General features: G+C 32.7%; 3 protein-coding genes across 3 annotated transcripts in view; all 3 read left to right on the top strand.

Moving 5' to 3' along the window:
- Positions 1–4,153: 4,153 nt before the first annotated feature.
- LOTGIDRAFT_167325 (hypothetical protein) lies at positions 4,154–8,068 on the top strand (the record flags this gene model as incomplete). Its single annotated transcript, XM_009064805.1, has 4 exons — positions 4,154–4,259; positions 4,644–4,712; positions 5,389–5,499; positions 7,746–8,068. 4 exons carry the CDS (start codon positions 4,154–4,156, stop codon positions 8,066–8,068), a joined length of 609 nt encoding a protein of 202 aa, XP_009063053.1.
- A 2,012-nt stretch (positions 8,069–10,080) lies between these two features.
- Positions 10,081–19,515, top strand: LOTGIDRAFT_167326 (hypothetical protein; the record flags this gene model as incomplete). Its single annotated transcript, XM_009064806.1, has 6 exons — positions 10,081–10,108; positions 11,129–12,463; positions 14,355–14,494; positions 17,398–17,554; positions 18,639–18,686; positions 19,442–19,515. The coding sequence occupies 6 exons, from the start codon at positions 10,081–10,083 to the stop codon at positions 19,513–19,515; spliced, it is 1,782 nt and encodes a 593-aa protein (XP_009063054.1).
- Positions 19,516–21,197: 1,682 nt separating this feature from the next.
- The window catches only part of LOTGIDRAFT_167327 (hypothetical protein), a gene marked incomplete at both ends in the record, with an annotated part of 4,748 nt that continues 566 nt past the window's right edge, over positions 21,198–25,379 (top strand). The window contains 3 exons of the mRNA XM_009064807.1: positions 21,198–21,378; positions 22,871–23,075; positions 23,310–23,476. Of these exons, the coding sequence (XP_009063055.1) occupies positions 21,198–21,378; positions 22,871–23,075; positions 23,310–23,476 (553 nt within the window). The remainder of the gene's footprint in view (positions 21,379–22,870; positions 23,076–23,309; positions 23,477–25,379) is intronic.

Below are 25,379 nucleotides of genomic sequence, written 5' to 3' on the forward strand. Positions count from 1 at the left end.
ATGAAGTAGATGTCTCTTTCATAGAGTACATATAAATGATAATGCTTTTTGATGTTTGTTTGTCTGCATCCCAGAGAGTCTACATAATGATAAGAAGCTAATAATGGTGTTTCAGATCTTTGTACATCTCTTACAGAGAGTTTGTACAACTAATAATGCCAATGAGGTACTTGGGTACTATTTTTAACATTTTGATGGTTCAGTTTTGAATGATAGTTATTTAAGACTGGATGTAAAATTCCACTTCATTTCTTAACCTAGTGTTGGAGTGAAATGAGAATAGTATAGAAGCAGAATTCGCCAGGCGTTTGATTGTTCACCTACCAACAGGGAACGTTAGCAGGGTTTAGACTGTCATGAGACAGGTTAGTTTTACCCTACTGGTAGTGAACTCTTTACAAACGGTGGTTGGATTGTTCACCCACCAACACGGAAAGTGACCTGGGTTTAGACCGTCATGAGAAAGGTTAGTTTTACCCTGGGTGATATTTTGATAAAGTATGTCCCTGAATGACCTACTGTTTGTTTATATTTGTCTATATTGGGTGTTGTTTGTCTAATTTACATATTATAATTTATTACTACGGACCCCAGGATTACTACTATTACATTAAAGTTGGCTTCCTCCGCCTGTTTTTAAGAATCTTAAAGGGTACAGGTTTGGTGGATTAATTTTAGTCTTGAATATATGTAAATAGTCTTCAGAAGTACTAAAAATGTACGAAAATTGCATAATTCAAACTAGGAATTTTACTCACTATATTTTATATATTAAATTGACAAGTCCCCATTTTAACATTCCATCACAGATAATTTTGGATACACATGGATTTGAAGGCTCAAATTTCGACGATGAGCACAATTACTGATTGGCTTACCTAAAAAATTTCCGTTTCTGAAACTAAGGTATGATTGGTCAAAAATAATGGTGCATCTGTCCCTTTGTACAATGAGCACACAAAAATATATCCAGCGTTGATGTCTCTAAGTCAGTTTATTGACATCTGTTGGTTGACCACATAACTCAGTGAATTTCTTAGTTGGTTTGTCATTTGCTTGGTGATAAGCTTCCTTCCAAAGGTAAGAATCTACTAAAGCAAAAAATATCCTGATGCCACTTTGTGTAGCCTTTGAACTCTTTCCTTCTTCCTTTCATATGTTTGAATATTGTCAAGTGCTGCCAGAGCGTTACCAGTTCGAATCTGACCCAGGGTAACAAAATTCTGATGCATGGAACAGTGTCAGCTTTCAAACCCTTACACATCCATTCATATTTTGAAAGTTTGTCAAGCAATAGAAATGAAAAAGAGGGACCATATCTTTAGATTTTAACCGCAGTATTTGACATGTAAAATATATTACCCAACTGCGCATTTAATCCGTTAATATGCATATTTTTCTATCTGTGTTTATAGTTAATTATGGTAAAACAATGTTATATTGTACTAGAACCTGGGAATCCGTGTTTTTGTGATATACAGGACAACAAGGGAGATATTGTACAACGATTGTATTGTGTTTTGGAGAATTCTGTAATGTATTTGAGGTAGTTTTTTGAGGAATAATGTGAAAAAAATATTTTAAACTGATAAATTTTGGATATCCAACTTGCATGTAGTTTTGTGTTTAAAAAAGTTGAGGAACCCTTTACTCTGGTATAGTGATCGCTATTTATATGACAAATTAAGAATTGTTTCTTGACAACAGTGAGGCCTTTAAGAGATTTAAACTGATAGATTCTGGCTTGACCAGCAGTGGTTTGGGGTACAAATAGGGAGCAGACTGCCTCAATGGGAGGATAACTGCTGGGGCTAAATTCAAATTTTGGCTACTCTGTGGTGGTGTCATAGTTGCAAGCCTCTTATAGAGCGTCTTAGAGGGTTCTCTCAAGAAAATCGTAGAAAATATAAATTGATCTTGTGCATTCTGACACATATTTTGGAATAAAAAGGTAGACATTTAGATTTGTTGAAAATAAAGTGGGGGGTACAGACAATAGATCTAAATTCCATGTTGAAGTTAGGTCTAAATATAGGTTTTCCAGATCTATTTATTGGGAAATGATAATAATGTTGACTTAACTATCCCTATATTGTATACAACTTTGAATTTTCATTTTAAAACACACCATAGGTAGCTGAAAATTCTGTTTCTGCAATGCAAATATTATCTTTGTAAGACATATAGAAACAGGAAGGTAAACATTAATAACACAAGATATATAGATATACTACTTCTAGTTTTATTACATACTATGTTTAGAAACACATACAGGTAACATTAAAAACACAAGATATATAGATATACTACTTCTAGTTTTATTACATACTATGTTTAGAAACACATACAGGTAACATTAATAACACAAGATATATAGATATACTACTTCTAGTTTTATTACATACTACGTTTCGAAACACATACAGGTAACATTAATAACACAAGATATATAGATATACTACTTCTAGTTTTATTACATACTACGTTTCAAAACACATACAGATAACATTAATAACACAAGATATATAGATAAACTACTTCTAGTTTTATTACATACTACGTTTCAAAACACATACAGATAACATTAATAACACAAGATATACTACTTCTAGTTTTATTACATACTACGTTTCGAAACACATGCAGGTAACTTGATAACGTTTCGAAACATAGTGTGTAATAAAACTAGAAGTAGTATATCTATATATCTTGTGTTATTAATGTTACCTGTATGTGTTTTGAAACGTAGTATGTAATAAAACTAGAAGTAGTATATCCATATAACTTGTGTTATTAATGCAAATATTGTTTTCAATTTTTTTATTATATGAAATGTATTAATGAAATACTATTTGAGTAATACATTGTACCAAAACATGATCTAGAAATCTGTTTCTGGTAAAATAAATTATTGTTATAAATAATCTAAATTAAATCTAAAATCTAAAAATATTACCAGAGATTGAAAATAAATCAGAGTTGGTTGAGAGGTAAGAAGAGAGAAGTACTGAATGTAAGAAAATATCCTGTGTTACTATAAATAAATTCTACTGCCTTCTGACTATCTTATAGCTATATATAGCTTACTGGTTATAGGTGCCACCTACTTCTGAAACACTCTACAGAACTGGTGAACTAGTGGTACCTTGAAATCGCCAAAGACAGAATCACTGGTGCCACTTTTGTCCGTGCAATCAGCATTTGCTGGAAGCTGAAACTTCTACAGAAGTATAGTGAACTTGTGGTGCCATAAAATTGCCTTTTATTATTCTCTGAATGTTGGAAATTGAACAAGAGTAGACTCATACTACTGTTCTGGCAAATTTCCCCCATTGCATACAGGATGGCATTGCTTGTCCAAGCAGAAAAGTGGGCACAAATTGCTTACTTAATATTTCTGTAAGGGTTTAAAGCAGACCGAATAGAGCACTGGTCTAGCTATCTGAAACTAACTTGCCATGAGGTGGAATTTAAACATTGGCATTGGCACCTTATCACCTTGCAGACGACAATTCAACTCCATACCCACTACTCACAATTTGCTGGAGAAAAACAGAAAATCCTGTCTTATTGAAGAGTAAATATTATTATGGAGTGATAGTATACCAAGTTGTTGCTGTAAATTATTCTATGACATTTCAAGTCAGTATTACCCTAATTATTGTAGTGAATGAAAATATTCACTGATTTATTATAAAACATTACTGAATATATGATTAACACAGCTAACCATCCAATATTATTTTGGATAGGGACTACACTTTCAGTCTTACTTGGTAATGAAAAACAGTAAACATTTAAAGGCTGTATAAGTAAATCTTTTATTGGTATTAAGGCAAGGCATCCTGTTGCTTCCAGAACACCTGATGCCTCTCAGCCACTAGGTTTATCAGGGCTGCATCTATATCAAAGTCCCCATAACTAATATATTTGTTTATTAAATTTTTTACATAATTACATTAAAAACTGATAAATGTAAAAAAAAGCTAAAGCTGTAACATCCGGTTGTGAAACATAATATCTACTGCACTGATGAAAGTCAACATTAGAGCTGTAACAGACTTGATAATTAAATGAATGAAAGATGATGAGAAGTTGGCAGTAATTAAGATCATAATTAATAAATGTTAACCAAGTAATCCCACATGTTGGCATGTCAGTCAGTCAGTTAGTTAATAATAATAATAATAATAATAATAGTATACCATGTGTTGTTACTTCCTCTAGTCAATTAGAAATCAACTACTGTATTATAACATGTAAAATTACTGAGGGCAAATTAAATCTATTAAAACTACACCATGTTCAATTTAATTAAAAAAAATAGCCAATCATAGTAAATTATTTGGCAAATAAAAGCTTTATATAACCCATGAATGAATGGGTAATGAATGAATGAGCGAATGAGCAAATGAATGAATGAATGACTGAGCGAATGAACTGAACGAATGATCTAAGATAGATTAATGAATGAATGGGAGAATGAATGAATGATTAGGCGAATGGGTGAATGAATGAATGAATGACTTAATGAATAGATGAATGAATGAATGAATGAACAAAATCCAAGGTCTTTTTTCAACATTTTAAATAAGTCGAAGATTGAAGTGTTAAACTTTATTGGATAATTTTTTCTTTTCCAGATCCACGTTTCCCAGAAGTCGGAAAAGTTGAGTTTGTTTTTGGTCCACGATCTGATGCATTTGTTTCTGGTAAGTGTTTATTTAATCTGTATGTTAGTCATCTTTAAGTGAAGCACCAAACTTTTGAGCCGTGATTTTGATCATGAGTTTGTATAGACAAAGCACAATAGATTGCGATTTGACCACAATTGCAGTCAAGACAATTTGAGATTTCTAATAAACCAATAAAACAAGCACCTGTAAAGCTGTGTTATTAACTGTCTACAATACAAGTATATTGCTGTGTTATAAATCTGTTTTCTTTTGGAAAGTTCTCAGGGTGGAAAATACACCACTAATTTAACGACTGAAAGTCCTGTGACGAATTCCAGGCTATCATTCTCTTATAAAAAAAACCTTTTAAGGATTCCAATTGGCTTGTGTAATCCCTTAATCCTTTGGGTTTAAACAAATTCAAGAACAGGTGTTTGATTGTTCACCCACCAACAGGGAACGTGAGCTAGGTTTAGACTGTCATGAGACAGGTTAGTTTTACCCTACTGGTAGGGAACTCTTTACGAACGCCGGTTGGATTGTTCACCCACCAACAGGGAACTTGAGCTGGGTTTAAAAAGGTTAGTTTTATGCTACTCGAAGGGAACTTTTTTTGAACGGGAGGTTGGATTGTTCACCTACCAACAGGGAATATCAGCTGGGTTTAGTTAGTTATACTCTCTGTTATATTATAAACTGATATATTTTGCAGTAACTGGTTTTAAATCTGATGTAACAGTACCAGTAGATGAAGGTGATGATCAACTCGTTAGATCAGATTCGTTTGAAAACTTTAATAAATTAGCTGATGGTCAAATAGACAGTAAGTTTTTTTTACAAAGAGATTCAGTCTTAAATCATTCTTCAGTGAGTTCACGTCTGCATTCTGTTTCCAAATTTCAATACAATGCTGTTATTAAGCAACCAACCTTTGTTTTGTCTGACCAGCACAATAGCACAGTTGCCAATTCAGTTATTATTTTTATTCTTCTGTGCACATGATCTAGTTCAGAATTCTATGGTAGAATCCTTGATTTGGTAGCTAACAGAAAAACGTCTCGTGTAAAAACGCTTTTGCAAGTTATTGAGCTAAAAAAGGTCACAATATTTAAATTTTCAAATATATATCCCCATGATGCGTGTATAGTATCGCAACGCTACCTTTTATTCCATAAAAATGCAAATATTTTTTAACTTGTTTTATGATATAACAATATTTTTCACTGATATAGTTAGAAACTTTTTATAAGACACTAACCACTTCTATCAACTATATTATCAAATATCACAGTTATAACAATATGAATTAATATATATAGAAACTATTTATAAGACAGTGGACGCTAACCACTTCTATCAACTATATTACCAAATATCAAAGTTATAAAGTTATAAATTAATATATATAGAAACTATTTATAAGACAGTGGACGCTTACCACTTCTATCAACTACCAAATATCACAGTTATAAAGTTATAAATTAATATATATAGAAACTATTTATAAGACAGTGGACGCTTACCACTTCTATCAACTACCTAATATCACAGTTATAAAGTTATGAAATAATATATATAGAAACTATTTATAAGACAGTGGATGTTAACTACTTCTATCAACTATATTACCAAATATCACAGTTATAAAGTTATGAAATAATATATATAGAAACTATTTATAAGACAGTGGACGCTAACCACTTCTATCAACTATATTATCAAATATCACAGTTATAAAGTTATAAATTAATATATATAGAAACTATTTATAAGACAGTGGACGCTAACCACTTCTATCAACTATATTACCTAATATCACAGTTATAAAGTTATGAAATAATATATATAGAAACTATTTATAAGACAGTGGACCCTAACCACTTCTATCAACTATATTACCAAATATCACAGTTATAAAGTTATGAAATAATATATATAGAAACTATTTATAAGACAGTGGATGTTAACTACTTCTATCAACTATATTACCAAATATCACAGTTATAAAGTTATGAAATAATATATATAGAAACTATTTATAAGACAGTGGACCCTAACCACTTCTATCAACTACCAAATATCACAGTTATAAAGTTATAAATTAATATATATAGAAACTATTTATAAGACAGTGGACACTTACCACTTCTATCAACTACCAAATATCATAGTTATAAAGTTATAAATTAATATATATAGAAACTTTTTATAAGACAGTGGACGCTTACCACTTCTATCAACTACCAAATATCACAGTTATAAAGTTATGAAATAATATATACAGAAACTTCGAATATAAAATGTTAATCTTTTATCCCATTACCCCAATCGCGATATGTATTGCGATTGTATTGTATCATGGCATGATTGATGATACCCAGCACTATCAATGATACTGATCAAGTATGTTCTGGAAACAAAATGCAGACGAGTCCATTTTCATCTTTAGTAACTTAATATCAGAACTCTTAATATGCTTATTTCTTTCAATTTTCTTGTGGTGAAGGGTTCATCCATTTTATGCTAATAATTTGGAATGGCTTCTTGAGACCACTCCATTGATTTAGCATCAGAAGATGACAATTTTGATCTGATAATACAATAGCATGATTTTTACTAGCAAATTATTCTTTAAGTCTTTTCTTTTCTGCTTTTAGCTTATAGATTCTGTGGCCTTCTTTGTTAGAAAAAACTGAAAATTAGAACAATTTCTTTCTGATCTGCAGATTATTGTTTGATATAGTTGTAGATCTTGATACCTGCCTTGAGTTTAGACAACTGAATGTGGGGCGGGTATTGGAAAATTGAGGAAAAAGCAATAATACAAATATTTCGAATTATTTTTTAAGCACAACCTTTGAACAAATATCAATCAATCATTTGTCTAGAAGTCCAGTTATGATTTTCCTGAGGGCAGCTTAGATTATATTCCGAAATAAAACTAACAAAGTTGGTCACAAATTTTGTAGCACATCTTTATTTGTGGATAACGGTTACTATTTTAATTTTGTGTATTTATTTTTGTGTGTGGGTCAACTCTTTCCAACCTCCCTACGTCATTTTTTGTAGCGAACGAAAACGGCCTCCATCCCAGTGGTAAACTACGAGTATCCCATCAGCCAGTTGATCATTCGAAAGGTCCAGTTGATGGAAGTTTATACGCTACAGTGAACAAACAAAAAGAAACGACTTCAACGTCCAGTTCCAGACTTTTGTCCAACGGCCCTACATCTCATGTTGTCAACGGCAACTCGATTAACTCAAGCATGGATTCTGGTATATCCTCTACTTCTGATCACCATGGTGACTTGTTGTCTCGTTTTGTTTACGCTTTCTCATTGGTGCAAATTGTAAGAAGCGTTAAACAAAGTATCAATATTCTTCTCTCTTGAATGACCATTTTAGGCTTTTCTCAAATTTGTTAGTGATTTTTTTAGATTTTTAAACTAAATAGAAGTAGATAGTTCAGCTCTTTTTCAAATTTTTTATCAAATTAATATTTTTTTTTAGAAGCTTCTTACAATTTTCATCATATTTAAAGCCTTTTTTTAATTTATTTTTTTCTGCTTTATTTATTTTATTTTTGTGTCAGAACCAAATATAAATGTTTTGTCACTAATCAGTCACTGAATTAACATACAAATTAATTAAATATTCAGCGCATATCATTAGCATATTAATGAAGTTATATTTGGCAGTTCACCTTTGTGTACTAAATTGTGTCACATTTCTGTGGAAATTTATTTGCATGATGGTGGATTTATTTTTATGTTCAGGTATATTTTCCATGTCTATTTTGATGAAAATGTTTATGTAGATCATCTTTTGGGGTCTGTTGATCATGATTGAGTTTCTCAAACTAAAGCAACCCTTGATATTCTATACTTATTTCTCACAACCTTGTTACACGTAAAAGATAATATTTATGAATAAGGTAAAAGATTTATTAAGGAGATGTCCCAGTTGAACCCTGTCCACCCACACTAACTTGTTATCTTGTTTTTATATTTATATATAGTTTTTAAAGTCGGTCATTTCAACTATTTTATTTTTACTGGATCAATGTTAAATACTATTCGCTAGAAATACCTTGAAGTAAAAAATCAGTACTGTAAACGATTCAAGTGAAAAGCATTAACTTTTATCAGTTATCAGCAAGATCAATGCAAAGAGGATTGGCTAAGGACCAGCTGAAATAAAAAATCCTTGTGAACTAAGTTGTTATCCTTGTAGATGGGTGTTTCTTTTTTGCTATAAACCGAACTATCCCATATATTTTAATCTTGATTTCAAATAACCACTGATAGGGCTAACACATCTTGGCTAACAAGATATTTAACTCGCTTGACAAGCTGTATTACCTTGAAGTAAAACTCAGTAAACAATGGAGGAAGGGAGAGTAACATCGGAGGAATGTGACCATCAAAAACTTGTATTTAAAACCCTATAATATTATAACATAGAAATTCAGTCAACCTTGTCATACCATCTTCTCATGCCTAATTTTATCCTTTAAAGATACATTATATAGACACAGCTTTATTGAACAACAATCACTGGTTAAAGTTTTAAGCAACGTTTTGACATGCTTCCCCCGCCGTCCTCAGGCACTTAATAATAAGAAAGTGATGGGCAAACTATATATACATTAATTCTTAAAATTAAGAAAACACAAGAAAGACTTTATTTAAAGATAGAGTTCAACAAGTTATTTCCTGATGTAGGTTAAAATTTCAAAATCCATCCAAATTTGAAAATAACTGAAGATTCTCTGAAATTTCTAAAACGATGATTGACTTTGAAACAGACATAACAGATGACAGTGTCATAGAAACGTAAGATAATCTTAGTATTCCTATCATCTGATTGACCAATCACTAGCTCAAAATTTTGAATCTTACTTTATTATCCCATCAGATGACAGTATTTGTTAAATTTATCACAGTAAAATATTCGCGAGACAGACGCGTAAAATTAGTTGTATCACTGCTTTAAGTCACAAATGGGAATAAATGTAACAAAAATATTTCGTCATTGTTTTCTTCTTGTGTCACTTTAAATTTTTTCCCACCATATTGACAATAAATCCAGTTTTAAAACATCAAAGCTATGTATTAATATTCAAGTTGACGATGACAAACTATTGTTACTCTACACAGCCTGCTAGCCGCGACAACAACAACAAAAAACTTGACAAAAAATTAATTTTTAAATGAACAGTACAGTGTTAGAAAAGTATTTAAGGATTGTAAATTCGGGGACAAGAAACAGCATGATATGTTTTAATGTGTCTTGACTGTTCTCTCACAATAATATGTATCGTATAACAGTTTGAAGCTTTACAATCAATCACCCAGTTTATTGTATCGGAGGTGTATTGGACGTTTATCGGAATTTCTTCAAAATGACGGAATTAATGAAACTTGGTGCCGGTAAGACAAGATTTTTTGTGAAAATTTCAGTAAAAATGGCTCCAGGGCTTTGTTTAAGGGAAATTTACACACCATGTGTCTTTACAACTTTTTTATCCTTTGTAACATATAAAGTGAATTCATGCATGTAAAAATGTTAGAGCTTGTTTGCCATTTTGAATTTAGAGTAAATTCTTATAGTAAAATTGAGAATTTCTCGGTCTTGCTGATGTTTAATGACTTCGCTTAATTAATTTTGCTGAATGGGCCAATTTGGGAAAATTAATCTCTTTTTCTATAACTTTTTGTCGAAGGATTGTGTTGATTGGAACAGATTGCCCAAAATGTGAAGAAGGGCATTAGTTTTGATAACTATCGTTTGAAGAATTCTACCATGACTACCAAAAAAATACAAACCCAGTTTCTGACTGTCTTAATGATAAGTTTTATATCCAATAGTGTTAACATATTTAAAAAAAAAAAACACATCTTCTTAAACTAGAAGAAACATAATAAGATGAGGGAAATCAATTTAATTCTTGGATTTTAAACTTTAAGATGTAAAGCTCAATTAATGGTTAAATCCATCTTCACAATGTCAAACTATTACGAACTTCGTCTTATACCTAATAATATAAACATTATGGCTTATTGTTTACAGACTTTCTGTCAGGTCTCTGATTGGCTGTATTCGCTAGCGGTCAATTCAATCAAATGGCACATTTACCAAAAAGGTGGCTATTGCAGTCAAGGTGTAAGACAAAGTTTGTAATAGTTTGACATAGTGAAGATGACTTAAATTATAACAAATTTGGTATAAAAAAAACCAAAAAGTTTGTGTCAAAAGTTTTTCACCGATTGTATTTTAATGGATTAATAAATCCAATTTCAATTCAGAACCTCTAGTTGAGTTATGGCCATCTTCAATCTACATAAACATTTTCATCAATATTTCATACGTGTGTTGATTTACATGTGCCGTCTTTTTACTTTGTGATTTATTTGAAAAATGTTTTTAACATAACCTTTTCTCTTTTCCAGGATTTATAACTCAGAATCATCAAAGTTCTCAAAGTTACCACCAACAATCTGCAAAACAATATAGTACGAACACCAATGGGATAATCTCTTCTAACTATACCTCCAGTCTTCAATCTGGAAATTATGGATCCACCCTACCCAAAGATACTGTGAAACCACTTGATGAAACCACCCAACTTGATAATTTACTGGAAGATCTTCTGAATCAACAAAATTACATCTCCAGTCCATCAAGTCCAAAAAATCAGGACGCAAAAACTATCACGACTACAACTCGTACTTTTACGACCTATTCTCCGACTGATTCTCAGAAATCTCCCGATCGTGTTGCCATCCAACGTGCAGAAGTCAGTTACAAACTTCCAGGCACCAGAGCTGAAGAGAATCGTCAGTTACTGATCTCATCCAGTTTGGACGAAGTTGACAAAAAACCAAGTGGAATTCCTCGCAACGCATTTACTTATACACCAACTTCTCCACGAGATCAGTCCAAAACGTATCACACTTTGGAACGAGACATGATGAAGACAGAAAGTAACATGAAAACTCACACGCTGCCATATAGAACAGATTACGATAACAAACACAATGACTCATACTATCACACTCTAGATAGCAGCCATTTTAAATCAGACAATGAGACGACGAGTTCATGGCTCCAACAGCAACAGAGTAAGTTACAAAGCAAGCGCGATCATGGTGACTTCCGCTCGCAACAAGAAAAACAATTAGTGTCAGAACTTAAAAATGCACAGAATAAGTTTTATTCAAGAAGAGCCCAGAGCGAATCAGATGAAATGGAATTCATGGATAATTATCGAGGTCAGAACGGGCCCATCTCGCCAACAAGTGCCCAGGTATCCTACGCCCCACAGCCACCTAGACGAGCCTATAGCACCGATGGCTTCTTCCCAGAAGCTCCTGGAACTTACACTACTCACACCATGACAACTGAAAGTCGTTCCTATGGAAGCAAAAGTACGTCGAATAAGCCCCCTCCCTCGCCAACACAGCAACAGAGATTTCAACCTGTTGCTCCACCTGTCCGCACTAGTAGTAAAGATTATATGCGCGCAAGATCTAATAGTAGCAGTAGCTGGCATCCTCAAGCGAATGAGCCCGACCCCCAAATCATACCTAGGTCATATAGCTCCAGTCACTCTACCCCTCCGAGGTCCCCTAGGGCTCTCTCCCCCACTGGCCCACACAGCACCACAACATATACGACTTACAGGACAATGACATCGCCAGAAATACCGCCACAACCCAAACCACAACCACCCAAGGTTGAGAAACATTATGTAACGGAAGTTTTCGTCCACCGAGCTGGTGGGGGTAAGTTAGTGGTGTCCCCTGTCCCCCCTCATGCTTTTTAGTTCTAACAACTGATTTGCCCTCTAATCTTCTCTTTCACTCCCAGAATCCCTAGATAGAAATTTTCCTGTGTGTTCCCTCACTTGATTTTCCAGTTTGTGGTCTCACTTCAACTAAAGGAAGAAATTTTCCGTTTGTGCTTTCACTCAAACACTAGGATGACATTTTCCTGTTTGTGCTCTCACTTAATCCTTAGGTACAAATTTTCCCATGTGTGCTTTCACTTTTCTCAAAAACAGTGTGCTTTGTTTGAACTCTAGGTATAAATTCAGCAGCGTGCTCTTGCTTAATCATTCCAGTGTGTTCTTGTGGAATATTTAACGAAAAGCTTCCAGTGCATGTTCTCACTGTGTTTCTATTCCTTACTATTCTTTATCAAAATTTGACCAGACATATTGGCTGTACTTGCTAGTGGTACCATCTTTTCCAACACACATTTCTTCGAAATTACACTACATTAGGAAAATAACCTTGTTCACTCCTCCAAACTGATATTAAGTTGAAAAAATTTGGAATATATTTGATATAATGAAATTAATGAAACCAAATTTCACAAAATCATCTTCCATCTTGACTTCTATATGGGCAATTCAGTTGTTTGCTTTGTAGATTTTTTTCGTCTGTAGTTAGAGCTTGTAGATTTTAGTAGCTTGTTCGTAAAATTTCTAAATATTTTATTTTTAATATTTTTTGGTTATAAGTACAATATTTTGGTTTGGGTTTCCTTATTTTATTCAGAGTTTTGATTTCATTAAATTTTAAATTTTTTTCTTTTATTTTGTGAATGCACGTTTTTCTTCTTGTCTTATTCCTGCTGTTTCTTGAATCCCAATTTCACTCTCGTATGACAAAAATTACAAAAACTGTGGAAAATGTTACTCTTTTCAAAAATAATATTATATTAGAATTAGAGATATTTTTAAGATAAGTCCGGCTAACGCATCCATCTGAAATAGTTGAAGACCTAAGTTTTTAAAGAATTTACCAATTTTTGCAGCTCAACATGATAAAGCGCTTGCTAAACGGTGATGGGGCAAGTCAAAGCGTATTTAAATATATCAAATTATTAATCAGAATAATATTATTATATCTTATATAATTTAATAATTAACGTGATCCTGTGTAAACTGATATGGTTTGGGTCGGGCGGGGTCAAATTTGTAAATATTTTAATCCGAAAAATATCAAAATATTCTTGTCGTCCATTTTGATAATCATCAAAAATTTATCAAATTCAAAAAATATTACATAGTATTACATGTGAATTATTATAAATCCACATTTTTTTTCGAAAATTGTCAATCATTTGGAGCTTAAAGCTTAGAAAAAAAACTTTGTGGCAAAAGTTATTATAGAGATTTAGGTCAATTAACAAAAATTTATCAGTGATAAAGATTGGTCCAATCAAATGACTGGAAAACTATGAAAAATATGAATACATTGTTGTGAAGAAGGCCAGTAATCCCCCCAGTAGTATTGCCAGTGTGTGTAACCCTGTGTTAATATTGTGTTTTAGAGTCAATGTTTTACAGCAATCCCCCCTCCCCTCTACCAATTTGTGTTTGTCCTATTACATTGTGCACTTACTCTAATTTTCTAAAACAATGCACCTTTATTCTCATTTCATTGTTTATTGTGTAAATCAATCGAGTCCCATCCAATATAAAAATTCATTATATTAAAATACAATTTCAGAATCAGAGACAAAGTAAGAGTTACTATACAACTTTTCTTCGCTGAATAGAAATAGAATTTTTAAACTTGTATTTGCTTGTAGAATTTTAGACAATTTTTCCCCTCAGTGCTATAGTGTGTTTTTTATGTTATTGATTTATCCTCTGAATTTTTCCAGAAAAGAGTCCGAATGAATCGTTTGACTCCAATAGATTGGATGAATTGGAAAGGACATTACAGAAAGCTTCCGAGTCCATCATGGCCAGTAAGACACAGCAACAGACTATCTCGGAGACACGACATTTTGAAAATCGTTATGTGAGTAACTCTGTAGTGGATGGCATGCAGCCCAGAAGTCTGTCTCCAACTTGGGACAATTATGTATGTTCTGCTTTCGTTTGGTTTGTATTTATTTTTTTCTGGTTTACCAAATATTCAGAAAATATGTCACTTTGGTCGACTTGATATAGTTTCATTAAACACAAGACTGTTTGTTTGAGTGTATTCACCGGTTATGGAAGTTTAAGGACACATCTTGGACATTGGTAATAAATTTATTCCCTCCTTGATAGTATCAACTAAAGAAAGGTGTCCTATATATCAAGAATATAAAGGCGTTCCAAACAAATTAAGTTATTTAAATTAGTTGAAATTTATTTGGTAAACCAGATCTTCTATTTATTTTATTTTTGCTGGAAAAATTCTTGACATCACCTAACAGACAGTTCAATCTCAATATTTGTCAAGATGGCTATGTTCTCCTTTAACTACCTTCCAAATATGCAGAGTAAATTGGCACATGCTCACACCTTGATATCATAGTCACTTGGCTCACAACTGATGGTTGCATATCTGACTTCAAAGAAATATGTATCAAATTATTCAAAAAACAATTTAAATATTCAAGAGAATTCAAATATCTGATATATGTAATTTGACACCTCTCATAAAATAATGACAGAACATTTTAATACCATTCAGTTGATTGTCAACAATGTTGCACATTTTTATACTTAGTTTTAGTTGTATATATACTGTCTGTTAGAGATGTCAAGAATTTATTTTCATGTGCTTCTTTAAGTTTATTAATGGTACTGGAATACAGGATTGTCAATTTTGTTCTAAATTATGAGAGTCCACGGAGATGATAGTGAGTTTTATAACAACTTCTGATAATCAGTTAGCCTTCACAATGGTCAAGATATGTCTCCTTCTCACACCTTGACTGCAATGGTCCACTTCCTTGTTTCTCTGAAGTTTGTGAATGCAGCAATTTGATTGGATGGTAAGCTCTTGAAACTGAGTTCCGACAGAAAAACTGTAGAAATAATTATATCTGAAATACAGGGCTCTATTTTGGCGTACAATCCAATCAAATTGCTGTATTCACAAACTACCATGAAGCAAGAAAGTAGACCATTGCAGTCAAGGTATAAGATAAAGACGTCATACCTTGACCATTGTGAAGATGTCTTCTGGTAAACTGACCAGTTGAGTTGTAAGAAAGTGACTCAGGAAGTCTTACTTTATTTAACACCTCATACCACTCTGCATCTGGCTAATGCTGATGTCCTAGCAAAATTTCCCTCATTGTACCTGGCCTGGCGTTGCCCGTCTTCATTAGACCACATGATGTAGAAAAGTAGGATGTAAAACTCCATTCATTCATTATTGACAGTCCTGATAGACAGAAAGTTTGGTTTTTGTTTTTTGCATGAAATATTTTTTGTTTATTTTGTAAACCTCCCCTGTCAGTGTATATTTTTGTCCTTTCCTTGTGCACTTTTCCAGTGGTCACTATTTGGTTAACCACCTCAAAAATATAGTTCACTGTATCCCACAAGTTGTATGCACGCCACAAGCATCATATAGTTTTTGCCAATAAGTATTAAACCAATTTGATTACAGTATAGCTTGAGAAAATTTGTTTCATTTATTTTCTGTGGGTTGCTTGGCTTATTCTTGATCTAACAACATTCATATGAAGGATTTTTCAACCAATCAGACACTCTGTACGATTTATTTATTACCATCTTGAAGAATTATAGTTTTAGCATACTTTTTGGAGTAGTTTTTAAATATTTCTGAAATTAATAGCATATGTGATCCCGCACATGGCATCAGGTATTAAGTCACACTGCCTAGTAATGTGCTGGCAGTGAAGTATTTAAGGGGACTCAAATGTGGATATTAAATTGACTATATCTTCTGAACGAAGAAAGCTATTGAGATGGAATTGGTATCAAAATGTAGCTGATGATGCCAGGAATCCAAATATACTAATAGCTCTACATACACCAAATGCTATTTAACACCTGGTTTGATGTGCAGGGTCACATATTATGTGGCTAAATATCTCATTTAATACTCTAATTTAATGTCATTAGTGAAAGGTTCTTGTCTGATTCTGGAATGAATGAGATAACCCACAGAAAATAAATGAAACAAAATATCTAGAGCTGTATTGAAATCCGATTGGTATATATCAGTGGAACTGTTGGTTTATAATACAGTATTATTCTACATTATGGTTCATATTAACCTCGTTTTTAAATATTTAATGTTGTAAGTGTGTAAATGTGGGTTCTGCATTTTCCATTTTAAAACATTGTTTACATCAGAGTTTCCTGAATGATATAAATTTCTCACGAATTGAAACCAGTGGCATTTAGATCAGGTCAGATTGTCAGATAGAGTTACAATTCTGTCTCCTCTGTTAGCTCATGAAGTAATAATATATGGATTAGGATATATTTTGATCACCTTGTCATCCGTTTTGGAAACTTAGGATAGTTAATAGTGGTATTATCAATAGTTGACTTATTGGATTTATTTTGTCAAGTTGACATCTAATTGGAGTGAAAAAGTGTTGGCACATTCTGGTTATATTTCGAGGAATAAATAGGGGTTTTCTAGCCTGTATATATATCAGAGACTCTATAGCTTCTGTTTGCATCATAGTAATTTCAAACATCTGTGGCTCCTGTAATTTTGAATATAACGGAACTATGCACTATGAAGTTTGCACCTTAGTGACTTCCTCGTCTGGTCTGTTTTTTCTAGATTACAGTAGTCACAATCATTTGGTGGGAATGTGGAATGGTGGTAATCAGGGCTATAAGTGCCTAAGATACATATACTAAAGCTAGAAAACATTAAAAGTCAAATTATCAATAATTGATTGGTGTTGATGATAATTGAAATATTTAACTTCAATCTAGGTCAAGGAGCAACCAGCACCTAAAAAGATCAGTGTCATTGAAGAGGATAGAATCTCATTGCAGCCTATAGGACCTGGTGTTCAAGTCTTAGAACCTGAGACAGGATCAACCAGTACCTTGAACAGACCATCCACTCCAGGCTTCCCAACATCGCCAGGTAAGATTTGTTTTAACGAAAATTTTGATGTTTTTGTCCTGAAGAAAATTTGGCAGTGTGTTTGATGTTCTGTTCAATCCTCCAGGACAACAAATCTAATTCACAATTCTAATTTGTTTAATAAGAAACTTGATGTTGACCTTCCAGTCTTTCTCAGATTATCTCAAGCACCAATAAGCCAATTCGGTATTATGCGTGCGATTCGCTTCTTCCACCTCGGAAATGAAATGAAATGAAATGAAATGAATGGAGTTTTCCACCTCGATATAATATAGCCAATGATGGATTGGGACATTGACAGTTATCAATTTTTCATTTACAACGTTGTCTTTAGAAAGTTTTCTCAGTTCACAGCAATCACGAGTCTGATAATTGTAACTCCAGTAAACTCTTTGTACAAAATCCTTGTCCATAGACTGCCATGTTAAATTGAGGTAGTTTATCCAGAGACAGAAGTTAAGTTAACCACAATCCAAACTTTTCATTTGTCTTCTCTATTGTGTTTAATATTTTATTTCAAAGTAAATTTACTGAATAATGTAATGTTACAAAAAAAGATTTAAAATATTTCATGTTTAAATAAACAGAAACAGTTTATCATGTTCATCCTGCCATATTTTCCTGTTCCTCAATGTTTATTATTTTTATTTTATCATATAAACCTCGATTGAAATTCCTTTTAAAGTAGACATTTTTCTAATAAATTTGTTAAACTTTTTTACAAGTTTTAGTCTGCATGAAAATTAACCTCAATCACAATATCTGTGTTGTTAAGTGTGAAAAATATTTTATTTTGAGAATTGTCTTTCGTTTAAAACTGATGTTACATGCAAAAAAAACACCCTGCATTATCAAAATAAACTCTTCCAACCCTGCATAGAACTATTTAAGACTGAAGTATAGAATTCTGTGAGGAAGGGTCTACAATAATAGAAGGGGTGTTGACAATGATGGACACATTTTTCCCCAGTTTTGCATCAATGTGTGTTGTTTATTTTTGAAATAATAATATTTGTTGTAAAAGATATTTAGTAATTTTTTTATGATTTTTGTGTTGTGTCAAAATGCATGTTTGTTGTTGTAGTGACACCACCCTTCCCTGTTTCCCCCAGGACACCATATGCTAATGCAGGTATGTTCAACTCAAAGTTCATAGGTCAAATTATAGTTCAATTTACTTAGTTCAAAGGGTCATAGAAGAGATTCTACAGTAGCCATTCCTTCTTTCTCTGCCAAGGAACTTTGGTGTGTGCGAAATCCAATTTTTTTATTCAGCGGATTTTTTCAAATCTGAGATGAATTTTAATGCTTTAAAAATACATAATTGCCAACCTTTTGCAAATTTACAAAAATATAGGCCGATATAAATGGCTCTTCAGTGAACCAGTCATGTCTGATTAGCTGCCAAAAAGCTTGTTTGATATTATAAGCTTTGTGGTTGTTCAAATTTGATCAACAGTGCTTCTCGAGGATCATCCATACAAGATAAAACAGATCACTGCTTTGTTTGATTCAAATAATCTCTTGTGTGACCCTTACAGTAGTTTGTTTTATTGTTTGTTTATTCTTTTATTTTTGCACCATCTATTCTAACCCTTGGTACATACGGTTGTTTCAAAATATTTATACACTTACATACCAATAGCACAGATACTTCACTTTTTACATAGGTAGTGTTAGGGTGTATTGAGACGAGTCACAATGAAAGCACTGGCCTAGGTCACAGAGCAATAGATAAGCTTGACGAGTCACAATGAAAGCAGTGGCCTAGGTCACAGAGCAAAAGATAAGATGTGATTAGTTAGTTAGTGTTACGTTTATATGATAATATTTTCATTAACATACTTCTAAGGATTTTGAAAAAGAAATAAATCTTTCGTTTTATAGGGTTTGATCTAATTTGGATAAAAAAAACTGTAGATTCTTGTGCGTCTCCTGATATTAGTTACCACATGTTATAAACTAAAAATCAACTGTTTTCGTTGATGATTTTTGGATTGTACATATATATATTTGAATGACTATTTTATGACAGGTGGCAGAATTTTAGACTTCAGATAATGTTTAAGATTTAGAATTATTAAAATGTTTTTACACCCCAAGGGAAATAATCTACTTATTTGATAAAATACAAGGAAATATTTAATACCTGTAACAAATTGTCTAAAAACTTGATTTTGATGAATTTGAAATTAAGTCTCATCAACTACGCTTATAGTTGGGTTTTTTTTGCTCATAAATTGAAAATTGTCTTTTTTCATGATAAAGTCATTACTTAAAGAGATATGAGAAATTAAATAATTTTGTTCTTTCATGTTATCAAAATATATTGCAATTTGAAAGTAGTGGTCTAGAATTTGAAAAAATAAACACTTTTCCCAGCCTACTTCACAGTAGACTGTTATCTCCCTTGAAATTTATAAGGCGTGAGAGGTGACAAATCCCCTGTGATATTTCTCGATAATTACAAGATAATTATTCATGATGTAAATTAAGATGAAAGGTTGTAGGTCAGGGGTCGAAGTGATATAGCACGAGGTTGATATTTGTATAAGTATTAAGTCATATCGAGGATATTAGTGAGATAAAAAAACATATTGTAAGTTATATCAATCAAAGTTTTACTCAGACAGGGGATGTCTATTTTTATTAGGGATTACCTGTAAATTACTGATTAGGAAAAATTGAAAATGTTTTAAGGTATTTTCATTTAAAATTTCAAATATTTGAAGTTCAACTCTAAAAAAAATCTGACATAAAATACATATTATTACAAAGTATCCTCTGCTATTAGAACATTAAATAACAACAAAACTCAGAATTTCTATGTCAGTTGAAAAGTTGAAACATTGAATGAAATATATATAAAAATATTTACCATGTAAACAATACATTTCTATATATAATGATAAATCTATAGAATTTGAATTATGGTGGAAAGTGTCAATATTATTCCATTATTTTCTCGTATTTGCTAACTTTTGTAACATTTGGTGGTGAACTTGTCAAATTTCAAATCGACTGTTGTAGCCATATACAAGTTCGATATTTTTATATAGAAGTTAACGGATAATCTGCTGATTTAGTCATATTGGAGATATTTTGCACAATTTTCTTGAAGATTTGAATTTTGTAAGTTGTAAGTAAGAGAATTAATTTTAAGAAATTACAATTAAGTATTCAGGTAATAATGTTTGAACAATTTTACCACCAAATGTTTCAAATTTTCAGTAGTATTTTTTTAGTTCTTTTAGCATGTAGTTGTAGCTTGATATTTGAGGCATATTTAACTCGCATCCATTTGCCTGGATTGAGTATTTCTTGAGCTTGAAATGTTACACAACATTCAATTCTTAACTGTTGGCTTCAGGTTTTGGCTTCAGAGTTTTTGACTGCATTTAATTCATGCTTATGCTTCTTGCACACCTTATTGTTCTCTTTGATTCTGCATGTCAACTTTTTTAATGCTCAAGGCGAATGTATGCTGAAAGAAATAGAACATTTTTGGTACCAAAAAGATGCCATGTTAGTTAGATATGCCTCAATATAGCGATGTTTTTGATTTTAATGCATCTTGCTTTTCTTGGGTTTATTTTTGGTAGCACCTGCTTCCGTCAACCTAACTTCCACAAACCATGTGACCATGCAGAACAATTCTAGCAGTCAGTATGCTACTACTCGCAGTTCAAACACAAGCCAGCAGGCCGTGACACACTCTAATGTTCAAATACGGACAGAGTCAAATAGTGGGGGTGTACCACCAGTTTACCGAATCTCTGATCCTATCTACGCCTCAATACCTGAGGAACATCGTAGAAAAAAAGGTAGAAATTGTCTCCCTTGTTTTTGCATGATATCATATATTCAAATGTGTATCATATATATCTCCTGATTGGCTAGAAAATATTTAGGAAACGAACATTTTTATGTTATTATTTTGCTTTGGGTTTTTTTTTGCACTTTGGTGACGGCTGCAATTTTGCAACATGTAGATTAAAATATTAAAATTGGGCCAAAGGAATTTAAACTACTTTTTTTACTAATATCACATTTCTTTGCACAAAATTTCTTTATTATTTTTGCTTAAAACAGGAAACATACGATGCAAATTCTAGTGGTTCACCTTTAGGCTAGGTCAAGACAAATGCTTGGGATCAACAGCACACAAGCCAGCAAGGCACGCTAACATAAACCCAATCTCAATATTCACCAATCACACCTGATTTTGTCGTAAATTTGTCCTAGACAACTGCTGGTTTATTTTATGCAATAAATGTGAACTAAAATCAATTTTATGCTCATTATACCTTGATCACAGAGCTTATCTAAGACATTAAACTTTTCACCAAGTTAAATCGTATTGCAAATTAAACTAATATGGCAAACTTCATCAACTTTTTGGAAACTTGAAAATTTCTTCTTATACCAATTTAATTCAGATTCATTTTGTGAGAATATTTGTTGCCAGAAACTTGAGAAATTTAGACATAAGACAAAAAAAAAAAAGAATTTATTTTCATGAAGACATTTGTCATGAAATAATGATAAATCTGTCATACTTTCTTCTCGTGCTCTGGGAAATTGTCTAAATTAACGACATTATGTAATTAGAAGTGATGAATCTGATAAGAGCATGTTGAAGAATGTCACATATACAGCTAGTCTGAATCACTTCTACAATGTCACTGCAACTTTCAACAATAACGACTTGGCTTATTCTATATATATCTATATATATAAATCATAGCAGATCACGCTACATTTTTAATTTCAAAATTCACAATTTTTTGTTTTAATATTGTGACGAAAATCCAAATTTGACCAGTTGCAAAGATTTGAAGCATGAGCCCCTTTGTCTTAAAGGTGTAGGTGTGCCATTTTGAGGGGTTGATTTTAGTCTTGATATATGTAAATAACAATTTTTTGTTTTAATAACGTCACGAAAGTTAAAACTGAACCAATTCCAAAGTTTTGAAACTGTTAAGAATTAGAAAGGTTTTAGTAAAGAAATGTACACTGTGTTCATTGTTGAAATCGGACCAAAAACTTGATCATATCTTGATCAATATAGAGTGCCTATAAGCAACACATCAAATCTGAAGGGGTTTCTTTCAGTAATAATTGAGACCAGGTATAACAGAGCCACCCAAACAGTAGCTAAAGTGAAATTTAGAATTAAAATTAGGGTATATATATGACTAATGCCTTCTATAGGTTAGGCATTTTAAAATGGTGGAAATTAGGTCACCTTTAGCAACTGTTTCCCTTATCTCTCTTATTACTAGAAATTTCGAATTTTGAATTGTTTCTTTGAAGCAGGAGGAGGTGGCGGCCATATTGTAAGTCCAACAGGAACTTTACAACACAGTCACCACGGCGGCGGAGGACAGCAACAATACCAAACCACCAGTTCCACTGTCCAGCAGCAACAATTTCATCAGAATTTCTCCAACCATGATGGTCTGTCAGTTGATACTAATCACATTGGTACCCTGCCACGAGGTCCTAGCTCTGCTGGAAGGTACACTTTTAATTATTCTTATTTGACGCTTTATCTAGCTAGTAAATAATATAATCCTGAAATTCCTTTCAGAAGCAGAAATTACTTTAGATAAATAACAACAATATTAATGTACTAGTTCATACATGGTTATCATTGGAGCACTTTTCAAAAAGTTCTAAAATGCAGATTCTAATACAGTTAAGTTCGATGTTATGTAATTAATTACTAATTAATTTGATTGGTTTATTTCAGCCCTCCATCGCCATCTAGTGGTTTGAACACCTTACGGCATCAACTGACCACCTCTCATTCTATGACTGGTGGTGCCCTCTCACCTGGTCCTCATTCTATGACAGGTCAGAGTTCACCGAGCGTCTATTTTGGATTGTCACGTCGTGGAAGCCTATCATCTTTAGCAGGTGAGTTGATAATGAAATTTCATTCAATCAATAATTTATTCAAAAAAGTTTAAGATGCCTTTAGGAAAAACAAATCTGCTTTCCCAACTGAAAGTACCAACTTTCAGCCAACCATGAAAAATGAAAAACAGCAGATGTCTGTCAATGGAAATTACAGTTGAAGTAAAATGGCAATATCGATGGAATTATTACTAATGACTTCCCAATAAAACTAAGGCATTAAAGACATAATGATAATGATACAGTGCAGACCACTTTCTCTTTTTTGAGAACCAATTACCAGGGCTGTTGATTGAACTGTATTTGCCAGTTAGATGTTTCCAAATCATCTTGAGAATTTCCTCCTTAACTGACTTTTCCCAATATATTATCTGAAAAAATTAAGTTTTGACCCACAATTTTCTGGGTATATTACTGTTGTCCTAGTCTGCAATAAAACCCTGTGAAACACTGTATTCTTTTCCCCTAAATGACATTTTTAAAAAATACACAAAATTGAATTTAAAGATGGCTTAAAGGTGTGACTGATCAAGAAACGTCAAAAAGTTGTTTTTTTTGTTTATCCAGACAGTACATACATGGACATTTATGATTGGTTAAAACTCTTAATTATATGCAATAAGAACATAATGATATGATTAAGAATATGTGATAATTCATTAGAAACACCAAATAATCAAATAGTTTACTTAATTTGACACGAAAGAAAAGGAAACCAATCTTTAATCTTTCAAACTAACCTAAGACATAAAGTTTGGTTTTTTTTCATGTAAGAAGCAAAACCTGTAAACAATTGAGTCATTATTCAAAAATCATGACGAAACATTTTTGCTAACTTGAAAAATTGTTGAACCCAAAAATAGAGTATACATTCACAAAATAACTAGGCCTGGATCCATTATCTATACCAGCATACTATATACACTGCTTGTCATATTGTGAAGGAGATATTCAGTCATGCGAGTCCTTCTTATTGAATACGATTTACTAATTCGCTTTTTAACCCTGAAGGGTGTCGACAAGTTTTATGTTTGAACAATATGTCGTAAATATTTGTATATATTCAAACTATTATGGAATAGAAACAGTATAGCAATGAAGGTAGGATTTCTTCTTAAACTGTCCACAATATAATGGTAATAACTTCTGTCATGTTGGTTGGTTGGTAGATGACAAGTTAACGTTCGCTTCCAGCGGATGATGATATCACAGACTAGGTAGTTGTTGGTAGATGACAAGTTAACATTCGCTTCCAGTGGATGCTGATATCTCAAACTAGGTAGTTGTTGGTAGATGACAAGTTAACATTCGCTTCCAGTGGATGCTGATATCTCAAACTAGGTAGTTGTTGGTAGATGACAAGTTAACATTCGCTTCCAGTGGATGCTGATATCTCAAACTAGGTAGTTGTTGGTAGATGACAAGTTAACATTCGCTTCCAGCGGATGCTGATATCGCAAACTAGGTAGTTGTTGGTAGATGACAAGTTAACATTCGCTTCCAGTGGATGCTGATATCACAAACTAGGTAGTTGTTGGTAGATGACAAGTTAATGTTCGCTTCCAGCGGATGCTGATATCGCAAACTAGGTAGTTGTTGGTAGATGACAAGTTAACGTTCGCTTCCAGCAGATGCTGATATCACAAACTAGGTAGTTGTTGGTAGTCATAGTAGTTGGTAGTTTTTGTCATGTTTGCATTTCTTGGGTCTTTATAGACAAGCATGTAGGAAATATGACACAATAAGTAGTAACAGGAGTTATATAAAAAGATTTAAAGCAATTATACACAGGTTTTTACAGTTTAAAGGATCCATTTAAGCAATGAACAATGGACCCACTGCAGTTACGGTGATATGAATACATTGGGCAAGGTGCCAAATTGAATGAGCTGCCGAAGGCACC

Source organism: Lottia gigantea, assembly GCF_000327385.1.
Source record: "Lottia gigantea unplaced genomic scaffold LOTGIsca_65, whole genome shotgun sequence".
NCBI lineage: Eukaryota > Metazoa > Mollusca > Gastropoda > Lottiidae > Lottia > Lottia gigantea.